The 11,744-nt window shown below is 54.9% G+C and overlaps 1 protein-coding gene across 1 annotated transcript; it reads left to right on the top strand.

Annotated features, from left to right (window-relative positions):
• Positions 1-319: 319 nt before the first annotated feature.
• On the top strand, positions 320-11,679 carry CDC42EP1 (CDC42 effector protein 1). The gene is made up of 3 exons (XM_019515251.1): positions 320-502; positions 4,861-5,980; positions 7,564-11,679. The coding sequence occupies exons 2-3, from the start codon at positions 5,545-5,547 to the stop codon at positions 8,457-8,459; spliced, it is 1,332 nt and encodes a 443-aa protein (XP_019370796.1). The 5' UTR covers positions 320-502; positions 4,861-5,544; the 3' UTR covers positions 8,460-11,679.
• The last annotated feature ends 65 nt before the right edge of the window (positions 11,680-11,744 follow it).

Genomic DNA, 11,744 nt, shown 5'->3' with positions numbered 1-11,744 from the left:
TCTTTTTTGCCACAGCCAGCATGGTGCCCAGTGGGCTGGGGGCCGTGGGCCCTCCCAATGTCCGGTTCTTGACATACAGGCACACATCTAGAAGGGCTTCCTTCAAGGCAGCTGTCTACAGGACAGCGACTGGCTGCTGACTTGAGAAGAAAGGGCAGCGCTGGGGTTGGGGGAGGAGATGGAGTTCCTGAAGTTTTCTTTCCTGGACAGTTGGAATAAATCTCTTTTTCTCTGGCCTCCTTTCCCAGACTTGATTGGTCAGCAACTGCAGAGACCCCACCCACATCCCCTCCCTGCTCCCTTCTCCCTCCCTTCACTGGCACCCCTGCTATGCACAGAAGCCAAGGAACAGCACGGGAAAGGGGTAGACAGCCAGGGAGACAACTGTGGGAAAAGGGGGTCACCTCCCCTTGGAGAGGCAATGCTGACAGCATTTCACTGAGAGCACAGAGAAATTTTGGAAGCTTCTGGGAATTCTTTGGGTGAAAATCTATATGAGAAGGTAAAAGCCTAAAGTTTAGATGTTGTATGTCTACCTGTGTATGTGGGTATGTGTGTGTGAAAGTTAAGCAGAGCAGAGAGAAGTGAGGGGGATGGAGAGTAAAGAGTGGGGTGCGCAGCTGAAAGAATTTTGGAAAAGAGGAGAGAAAGAAAAGGAAAGAAAGTGAATGGAGGAAATGGCAGAAGAAGGAGAAGCGAAGTAAATGTGGAAGGGGGAGAGGAAGGGGCACATGGAGGAAGAGAAAGCATGGAAAGACTCAAGGGAAGGAAAGGACAGCAGGATGCAGAAGGAGATAGGGAAGAAGGGGTATCTGACCGGCAGAGCTGGGGTGGAGTGGGGTTCCCCCTGCCGTCTTTCCCTCATTGTGGACAGCCGTCCTTTCCTGCAGAGTCTGAGAGCCTTTGCTTTTTCTAACAAGAAAGGCAGTCGCAATGGGTGAGGGGCAGGGAAGAGATGCCCAAAAGGTGCTGTGTTTGGAATTCCAAACTCAGCCTTAAAGCGTGTGTGGTTGGAAAACTCCCTATGTGATATATATAGAGCAGCAGGCAGATCCTGACTCGCTGTATCCTGGAGCCATGGCTCCGCGCACAGTCCCAGCATTTCTCCTAATGACAGAGTAGCCTCCGGGAGATGGAAGAGGCCCAGCTGGTCCCATCTAGCCCATTCCCCCAGACTCTCCCCTCATTTATGTAGTCTTCCCAGGCTTCATCCAGCCGGTTTCTAAATGACTCTGAGCAATGGGGCTTCTAACACTTCCCCTGGAAAACAGCTCCATGGTCTGGCAGACCTCATGGCTAGGAAAGTTCTCCTAGGCACCAACCCAAATTTCCTGTTGCTCTTTCCCACCTCATCGCTCCTCAGACCACCCTGAACACCTCCCTTCTCTCCCTCTGCGGAGTATATCCTGCTGGGGCAGGAGCATAGTGAGGGAGGCTGATTTTGGCAGCCCTGGCCAATGAGACATCTGGACTGTTTTTCCCCTTTCTGGTTTCTGCTCTTCCAGGAGAGAATAACGATCTGTTCCTGGTGAGAGAAGCCAGTTGGAAGCCAGTTCAACTCAGGGAGTGGGAAGGCTAGAGATGGGAAAGGGAGCTGCTCTGAACTGAATGAACCGTTGATTTTGTGAGGTCCCTTTAGGAAGAAAGGGAGAAAAAGAGGGAGGATTTGAGGAGGAGAGTTGGGAAAAAAGAAATGTGCTCAGGCATTGCAGTGGTAGAGTGGTAGAGATAGATGGTCTTGTTCTCTTCAAGCTATAGTTGACCCTTTGCCCAGCGAATCACGAGCTCCACTTGGAAGAAATAGCTGAACTCGATCTGTAGCTGAGAAGGGAGAGAGGGGAGGGGAGGGCTGTGAGTGCCTGTGTTGACTTTGGGCACAGTTTGGTCGGAAACGCATCAGCAGGCGCTGAGAGCGGAATTAAGGGAAAGGGCAAAGTGGGAGACCAGAGAGAGGGCTCAGGGCCTGCTGGAAACCTGCAACCCTGCTTGGGTTGGCATGAGGCTGGTTTGGCACTAGGCTCCTCAGCCACTAGGGAGGGCAGTGCCTGCTTGGCTAGAAGCTTCCAGGGGTGGTTGTGCTGGGGAGGTCCAAGCTCCAACTTCGGGCTAGTCATCTTTGTGGTAGGGAGGGAGGGAAGGGATGAAGAGGAGAAAAGGCCCTGCTCTCCAATGATCATGTCAGCCAGGAAATGGGCTCCTAACCCAACCCCAGCTGAGACAGTCATTCTACCCACTTTCCCTCTTCTTCCTGAGCTGTCTCCCTAGCAATATTGCATGCCAAGACATCTGGGCTCAGCCTAGTATGAAGAAAGGGAGGATCCTTTGTGTGGGATGAAACTAGGGGGTGGGCCATGTTCAGGCATGAGATGGGCCCCCAGCCACATGCATGTCTTACAGTGATAGGGACAGGAATGCCATCTCAGGGGTCTGACTGCCCACACTACATGTGGGGCTCATTTCTTCCTGTGCCTGTGGGAGCTCAGCAAGGCTGCAAAAGGAGTGCAGGGCTTTGGCATAATGCCCTCTTCTTCCTACCTGGCTCTGGCCCTGGCCCAGCAAGGGCAGACGTGAGAGGGGTCATTCTGACATGTGTCAGACATGGCTGGAAGGACAGTGGTGAGCCCACACAGTATATGCCACACAGCAGCAGTTTCTCACCCTTAGTCTTCCCCTGGGGGAAAGGATCCTGTGGATCCCTGTTAGAGACAGGACTGAAGGAGCCCCATCCTTAATACCGTACATGCCTGGCAAGCCTCGGGCTAACGTTTCTTCCAGCTTCTGGGGCAGCACAGGGCACTGGCAGCCAGGGCAATGGAGGCCAAAGCAAAACAGGCTCCCCCAGCCGTTCATGCTCCCCCGCCCCAGAAGAAATAGCCAATAGGTGCAATGGATTTCAATGGGAGTTTTGTTTTCCATTCGCCAGACTCTAACTCCTGGCAGATAAGAGGGGCCCGAGGTGAGCAAACATGGCTGGCTCGGTTAGGCAGGGACACGTGGCACCAGCAGAGACGGTGGCTCACAGCCAGTGCTCCTGGAGCTTGGCTCTCCCTGGCACCTGCTTTCCCTCAAGGTGACCCACAGGCAGGGGTAGCACAGGGATGTGTGGTGGGGCAGGAAGCACAGAGGGGAAGGCTGTCAGGGAATGGCAACAAGGCCACAGCCAAGATACAGGACCACAGAGCCAAGGCCCCTTAGGAATGCTGCTACCATGGCTCAATTATGGTGTTCCTCCTTGTGCTACTTCCCCAGCTCCCCACTACTACTCTCTGCACCTTCATCCTCCCCATGCCTGCTTCATTGGCCCCAGCCCCTGCACATGGAGAAGTGGGGATTCCCCCTGCTCCATCACTGGAGGTCTTCAAGAGCAGGTTAGATAGACATCTTCCAGGGACTGGTCAGGTATGAATTGGGTTCAGTTGCTCTTGCCTTGGGGTAGGGATGGAGGAGATGACTTCTTAAGGACCCTTCCTACCCTGTTTTCAATGACTCTGTGACACTTCAGCTCTAAGGTCAGAACCGTTGCTATGGCTGTAGGTATTCCAATCTCCAGCAAGCCTCTTGGTCCAGCTGCCTCTCCAGTTCAGTCCACAGAAGAGGCTGCATGGTCTGCCTCCAGCTCCTCCTGCTGGAGAGACCCAGCTTGCCTCCTTCCTGCCTCATCTAGCATAAGACTCTGGGATGAGCCTCCCTGGTGAGAAGAGCCCTTTCAGATGTCATCAGCCTTTGGCGTAGTGACAATTCTGAATGCCCAACAGAGGCTGGGGCAGAGATGCTGGAGGCAAGAAGTGCTCAGCAGTGGAGCAACCTCTTCCTAAGTGCAACCCCTCACTGCAAACCTGATCTGATTGTCTAGCCTACTTCTTCCAGGTCTGCAAAGCAGGGTGCTGGCCCTGGTATGACAGGCACGCCGCCCAGCCTAGAGACCACTGGGCTGACCTTCACTTACCTGTTATATGCCTATCACTGTAATAGCTCTATACACATTCATACCCTGTCAGAGGCCTAGGTTCCAGGCTTAGCTTTGCAAGTGGTTGCTTTTAGGACCTTTCCCTTTTACAGTCGCTTCCCAAGTCTGTGCCTCAGTTTGTCTGTCTACAAAGTGAGGGCGACGCTATGTCCTTCTCCCACCAGAGCACTCATGTTTGGGATGTGGGCATTTGCAAAGCACTTTCTGGTTCACAAGGAGAAGTCACCATAGAAATAAAAATAGATTATTGGTGCTGTTTTCATATAGAGTCAGAGAATACTGATGTGAATGACAATGATGATGTACTTCCTCTTCCACCAATCCATGTTTCTGAGAAGGACTCTTTCCTCCGTGGCATCTCCTTTCTTGTTTGTAAGAGAAGGTACCAGGGGCTGGATGAAGGTTTCCTCAGGCAAAATGTTCAGGGCTAGATTCAAGCAGAGGCTCAGAGGAGGGGTGAGGGACAGGAGAGAGATGGATTTGAGTATGGGGCACCTGCAAAGATGGAGGCATTTGTGCAGGTGAGGAGTCTCACTGGAGTGGTCAGCACATGCCTACATCTTTGCACAGCCAGGAGCCAGGGCAGGAGTCAGGCTGAGTGTCTGTGAGCCTTAGGGACAGGTTTCAGGTTCAGGTGTGGGGTGCTGGCAGATGCAGGTCCCTAGGAGCACCAAGTGAGTTCTGTAGGAGGTAGAGTCAGGCACAGGGTAGGAGTGGGGCTGGGCACTGGTTCAGGGTGTCACTTCCACTTCCACTGGCCTATGCATTGACATTGGCCATCCTAGGCAGAAATTCCAGCCCAGCTGAGCATCATGGAGGACTGCTCTCTTGACAGCAGCCCAATCAGAAAATCCCATCTCAGGGCTTCACCTACCCTTGTGTGTCTTTTGTAGGCCATCTTGCCTTGGAATCAAGAAGGTCACTCTGAAAGCTCCTCTTCTGACACCTTGGACCTGCTGCCCCATCTTGTGAACCAGCTCCTACACTCGAGGGAGGAGGAGGAGGTGGAAGGAACGGAGAAGACAGAGGACAATGGATTAACATTAATTCTTCAGCTTTGCTCACTTCTAGCCAGATGGAGCTGTGACCACAGTAACCAGTGACATCAGATTCCTCCAAGATACAATCACTCCAGCTCTTCTATCCTACCAGCCTGGTTGGGGAAAAGCAAGACTGCCCTCCCAGCACCTCTTAGGGCACTTTCTGAAGAGACCAGAGGTAGAGATGAGGATCCAGAGGTTTTTACTCAGTAGAAAAAGCTGCCAAGAGCAAGTTGGTTAGGCCAAGGCTCCTTGGCAGTTTAATGAGAGTAGTGTGCAACAGGAACCCTAAAGGACTGAGGCACGGAAGGAAAGACAGGCACACACTCCTCAACAGCTGATCTGAGGCAAGTGTGTCCTCATTGCCAAAGGGCTTGAGGGGCTGCATAGTGAGAATCACCCCAACCTGGCCCACAGGACTCAAGTGATGGGAGTCATGGGAGTCTGACAGCCCACTGCAACCCCTCTGGGATCTGTCCCCTCCCCACTGAAGGCCGGTTTCCTGGGAGGAGGCATTGGGTAACAACGGGGTGCGATATGAGCCTCGGGAAGTTACCAGTGATTAGCTGGGTGTCGGGCTCCCATGGCAAGCGGCGGCTGAAGTCAGAGCTGACTCCAGACATGATCAGCCCACCCCTGGGGGATTTCCGGCACACCATGCATGTGGGACGTGGCGGGGATGTCTTTGGGGACACCTCCTTCCTCAGCAACCATGGCGGCACCGACACACCCAAAGGCAACAGCTTCTTTGCCCGGACACTGCGGCATGTGCGGAGGACGCCACTGAGGAACCGGGGCAGTGGGGGCAAGACTGAGGCCTCCCCTGCCCCCCCAGACATCTCACCCATCATCAAGAATGCTGTGTCACTGCCGCAGCTCAGCGAGGGGACATATGGGGATGGCGATGGCCTCATAGGGAAGTATGCCTTCACGAGCTCCCCCAACAGCCTCTCAGAGACACACCGTGCCTATGGTGAGTAGTCCTAGGAGCAGAGCAGGGCCTTAGAAACTGCTGTTTTCAGATGTGCCAGGGATTCTCAGGCAAACAGTTTTCTTATATTCTGCCTCAGTTTCCCTCTCTGTGCCTTGGGAATAAGAGCACCCACCTTTCAGCTCTCTGGATGAGAAGGACTGCTTAGGAGTTGCATGTGAGCCAGGGAAACCCCAGTGAATCACAAGATGAACTTCTTCTGCAATAGCCTCTCACCCAGCACCCAGCTTTACCTGCCCTGACTTCGGTTAAACAGGGAATTGGGCCCTGCTGGGCTCAAGCCATGAGGGTGGATATGGAAGACTTCCCCCTTCACACAGCAGCTCTGACCCAGTGCCAAGTGGCAGTCACCCAAGAGAGCTCTCCTCCAGTGATGGAGAATGATGGGGAGAGAGGGGTTTCCAACTGGGTCTAGGCTGGGGGGGCCTCACTGCCCCCTTGGCTGCCTCAGGGAGAGAACAGGGATAGCAGACTACCTTCCCCTCCAGCACAGGTCCTTTCATTGGGATGGCAGAGCCCCCTGGCAAGGACAGTGTCCTGCAGCTGGGCCTGCTCTTGCCCCAGGCAATAAAAGCTAAGGGGGCATTTAGTGGGTTTTACTCCGGGCTGTCCATTAGGCAACCAGCAAACTTCTCCCAAAACAGCCTGACTGTCCACACCCTACCGCAGCTCTGCCAATGCCTCTTGCTGCCAACCTGACCCAACTCTGACTATTCTAGTCCCAGCCCCCTCCATGCTGCCCTGCCAATGTCCCTGAGCCCTGGCTATTGTCTGAGCAAGAAGCCTGGGTGGTGACGTGGGGCCTGCTGCTTTTAGCACAAAGGTTGCTTTCTTGGAACTGCATCCCCCAGCTCAGCATTTCCAGGCGTGGTAACGTGCGGGGCAGGGGGAACAATGGCACAACGCGCCAGACAGTGGGAACAATGGGAGAGCGACAGGTCTGGGTGGGACGGGAGGAGTCAGGGCCAGTTCTGGAGCCTGAGCTGAGGGCGTCTGCCGCAGCCTGTTGCTGCACAGCTGCAGCTTCCAGGACGTGGCTGCTCCTCTACTGTGGCACAGGCCAAAGTGGCTGTGGAGCAATGCTGCCACCTGCCGGACAACAGTTGTGCCACAGTGACACTGGGACCCCAGGCCGGTTGGCCCATAAACATCCCAGCTCTCTGCTGAGACCTGTCCCAGCTCTGAGCCCCCATCTCTGCTGGGCTGTGGGAGCCAAGTACAGACCAGTCCTTAAATGCTGTGGCATGAGCCTGCCTTCCCCAGTCAATGTGTCATGGCATACATTCCTCATTTTTGTTAATAGAGGTCATTCTTCCCTGGTGCAGACTGGCCAACAAATGGTGAAATTGGTCCTAGTTTTCCAAACAGGCTGCTCCACAGGGGTAACCCCGGTCCCAGTATAGCCCCATGGACTTGCACATCGCTGTCTCCTCCAGTTCATATATAAAGTCCTTGGTTCATCTCAGCCCCCTCATACACTAACCATCTCCCTCTCCTTTGGACCCAGCTGGCTCTCACACAGTGCCACAGGCATTCCTCCCACTAAGGTTTTGATGTCCTTCCAGGGCTGGAATCCAGGTTCTGCACCATCCCTCGCATCCCTCGCTCCGAGAAGACCCAAGACAACTCTTTCCCCGTGGAACCGGAGCTCACACGCTCAGACTCCCTGTTGTCCTTCCGGCTGGACCTCGGGCCTTCCCTCATGAGCGAGCTCTTCCATGTCATCAGTTTCTCAGAAGCTGACAGCAAGAGGCAGGAAACAGAGGAAGACTGTGCCCTGGCCAGAGGCTGGGCTGCATCACCCCTCCACCTGCATGATGAAGGGACTGAAGATGCACTTCCTCGGGGATTGGGGGTGCCCCACACTGACCATATAGATGGCAACACAGCATCAAGCCTCTGGGGCCCCTCCAGGCAGGAGGGCAGCCTCTCAGAGGCAAGCTCACCATTGGGACTCTCCGTGTGCGCTAATGGAGAGGCCCATGCCATCCAACATGCTGAGGAAGGGCCTGCCTGTGCAGGAGGACAGAACCAGAGTCCTGGATGGGAGTCAGAGCCCTCTGAGGGGGCAGGAGCACCGTCGAGAGAGACCCCATGGCAGGGGCACCAGCATGATTGCATCATGGGGGCTGGAGAATTCAACCGGGCAGCCCAAATGCTGGTTTGCCACTATGGGGGGACAAGCACCCACCACAGCCTGGAAGAGGAGGAGGAGGAGGATCCCCGGGTGGCGAGAACTCAGGCACCGTGGGAGAGCCCAAGCAGCAGCTACTGGCAGGTGAAGGCAGCAGTAGAGAGGTGCTCCCCCGAGGCAGCATGGAGCCAGGGAGAGGAGGAGGTTGAGGAAGAGGAGGTCGAGCTCTCGAGCATGCAGGAGGGCGACACGGTCACCGGCGAGGGCCGCAGTGACTCCTTTGAGTATGCCAATGAGGAGGAGGAAGATGATGAAGTCAAGGTCTGAATAGTCACAGTGTCCCAGGGTCTTGGAATGCCCTTCCTCTTTCGGAGAGATGCGAACTCTTTCGGGCCCAGCAGCCCTCATGAGCTGACACCAGACTGCCAGGTGAACTCATGATAGAGTCGTGTTTCTTTGGAGTTGTGCAGGGCTGGGATGGGTGGGGGAGAGGGGGCAGGAGGAATCTGGTGACCCTAAAAGCTCCTAGGGCAAAGGTTTGCTAGGGATGGAGGCAGGAAGAGCAGGTGGGCAGGAACGTAATGACAGATGCCTGGGCAGGAGCATGAGCCCAGGGTGGTATTTAAGCAGGGGGTGTTGGACTGGAACTAGGGGGCACCTCACCCTCCTGCCCCATCAGCCCCACCCCCTCCTCCCACAGCCTGCGACATGCTTGCAATGGCTCTGGCAAAGAAAGGGTGGTGGCACAGAGCCAGTGACTCTCTGCTGCTGGGAGAGATGTCACCTCCTTTCTGTGCTGCCACTGCCCAGGATGCAGTACTGGCCAGTTAGGTCTCTGCAAGTGGGCTCTGCCTTCCCCAGGGAGCTGGTGGTGTCCAGAGCTGCTGTGAGGTGATCAGGAATCACACACGCCCCTTTCCCTCACACTGCCATCATCGTCAGAAGCCAGGCACCAGCCCAAGGGGCCGGCAAAGGAATTGTCCTGAAAAATCAAAGAAAGCCCAAGCCCCCAACAAGAAAATGACCAAGTGACTCCAGAGGGAAGTGGGGATTAAACCAAGAGCAGATCAGAAGGAGAGACAGGGCCTGCTCCCCTGTACAGCCACAGCTTTTGTCCTGGGGCCAGCACATTCCCTGAAATATGGAAGTCAGGAAGGACCTCAGAGTCACCATACTGATACAAAGCAAATCAGGAGGCTGCCTTTCTCCAGGGCTGGGGCTGTCTGCCTTTGCACTTCTCCCAGTCCAAAGAGCAAAATCTTGGGCCTGGGAACTGAGCCCAGTTCTGCCATGCAGAACTACAGAGCTCCGTCCCCAGGGTGCTGGGCTGGACTCACATTGCTCTAGCCCTCTCCAGCCCTGCTGATGTCACTTTGGACCCAACCCCATGAGGGAAGGCAATCCAGTTCTTACGGGTCTACACCCAGGGCTCCTCCCATGTAGGCTCTCCAGTCCCGTCCTTGCTCTTCGTAGAACTGGGCAGGAATCCAGTGCTGGGTTTTCTCCTCCTCCTAGGGATTGCCCCAGTCCATTTCAGAGCACAGGAATCTAGTTCCAGTTCCTCTCCTTCACCCCAGTGAACCAGGAGTCAGATGGCATTGTCCTCCCATCTGATTCAAAGCCTGCATATGCCATTGTCTTAGACAGTGGGACCCCTGGGTAGGATCCTTCTTGTGCCCAGCAGAAATCTCCCACCCTATTGCCCTCCTTGCTTGATCTGCTGCTCAGACGGAAAGGCAGACATGTCCCATCTCCTAGATGCAAGCTAGAATCTGGCCACAGGCCCAGCTACTGCACTATGCAGATTTTGAGAGGAGCTCCTAACCCCTCATCCCATCATGGCAATCCCTGTTCCTGTTGCACTGTCTTCAGGGAGATGCTCAGAGCAGTGACATGGGAGCTCAGTGAGGGGGATATGCAGACATCAGTGGCTTTGGGGCAAAATTCAGCACAGCTAGGGTAAATCACGCCATGGCCCTGATCAGGGGCTTGAATGAGACCTGCAGAGCAGGTGCATCATGTACTGCATCTGACACACGCAGAAATCAGGAGGAGCTGCCTTCTCAGGCCATGCCTTTCCCCTCCTCCCGATCCTGTCCTCCAGGACAGCCCCATCTAGCATAATCTTCAGGACTTTGCCTTCTTCAGAACAACCCCAGTACCACTAACCCTAAGCTTTCAAAATCAGGCCTCAGCGCCCCTTCCCCAAAGCATCATAAGATCAGCTTAACAATGAGGAGGTTTTACAATCACTCGATGGGGAGTAATCTTCATTCATCTCCTGGTTCTGGACACTTGAGGGGTTGGTCCCCTTTCAAGGTTTTCCCCTCAGCCAAGGACAGCTAGAAACTATCATGTTTGGTTTAATAGCAGCTGAGCTTCTTAGGTTCCCCCTGAATCTGGTGGCTGGGATGCTACAGGAAAATACCAACTATTGTGAGAATTGCTATAAAGCCACCAGAGCTGGCCACACTACAACCCAGGTAACCAGGTTTAAGCAATGAGATGCCAGGGTCCCTGACCCCGCACTGTCCCCACCCATTCCCTAGCATGAGGGACATCCTCTTAAATGTAATATGCCCTTGCACCGCCCCCACTCCCCCTCCCCACGTACATACACTTAGAACAAGAAGATTTTCTCTTTGCTACAGTGACCAGTTTAGCCAGCTGAAATCTGGGCTGTCTTGGTCCTTCCATCTGCCCCAGGGACTCCCTCCCACCTCCCCTTCTCCCCCTGCCTCTCCCTCCCCACCATGCTTTTTGGTGTCCCTTCTTCCCAGGGTGGCTGGTCCCCCTGCTCCTAGTGTCCCCAGCTGGGCATCTCCATTGTTGCAATGTGGCCTCTTCGGAACAAGCCACTCCCCACGCAGTCCCGCGTGCTAAGTCACTCGCACAGAGAGGCCTTTGTGCGACATGATTGGGGGGTGAGGTAATTTCACTGTCCTGCACAGCACAGCCGTTGTTCTTCCCAGGGACCAAGAGGCAGTGACTGGAGAGAGCCATTCCCACACTTGCACTGCCCAGTCGCTCGGGGCCCTGTTTCCATCAGGAAGCGCCCGAGAGTATAATGGACAGACTGCGACATGCATGCGTGTGTAGGACAGTCCTGGCAGACCACAGTCCACTGCCCCTTCCCATACAGGTCCTCAGGGGTCACAGCCAGCTGATCTCATCCAGCCCCCTCAGCCACATGCCATGCAGCTGTTCAGCCTTTCCATCCCAGCACTGCAGGGGGTGGGGGTGCTGTCCCAAGGAGACCGGCCTCTGTGCCAGAGCTCGGTCTGCAGAGACAGATAGGGCCTGCTGTTCAGAAATGCTGACAGGCCCTAACACCAACTGAAGTCCCTGGCAGCTGCAAACACTGCCAGCCCCTTGTTCCATCACACGCTGGTCCCAGGGTCTCTCTCAGGATGGTCCCTTCTCCCTGCTCTTTTTGGATTGTACCATAAGCTCCAAGCCAAAGATCTGACCCCTAGGACTATCCCCTCTGTCTCCACGCTGTACCCTGTGCACTTATTATTCTTATTAAAGCCATTTTTTATACTAACTTCTCCCGGGGTGGTTCTTCCCCACCCCCTGCAGTTCCCCACCCATCTATTCCTTCATGCTCTG

This window comes from Gavialis gangeticus, unplaced genomic scaffold, assembly GCF_001723915.1.
Source record: "Gavialis gangeticus isolate Ggan-Ray unplaced genomic scaffold, GavGan_comp1, whole genome shotgun sequence".
Taxonomy (NCBI): Eukaryota; Metazoa; Chordata; order Crocodylia; family Gavialidae; genus Gavialis; species Gavialis gangeticus.
Note: the sequence above shows the minus strand (reverse complement) of the source record. Positions and strands in the feature narration are given on the sequence as shown.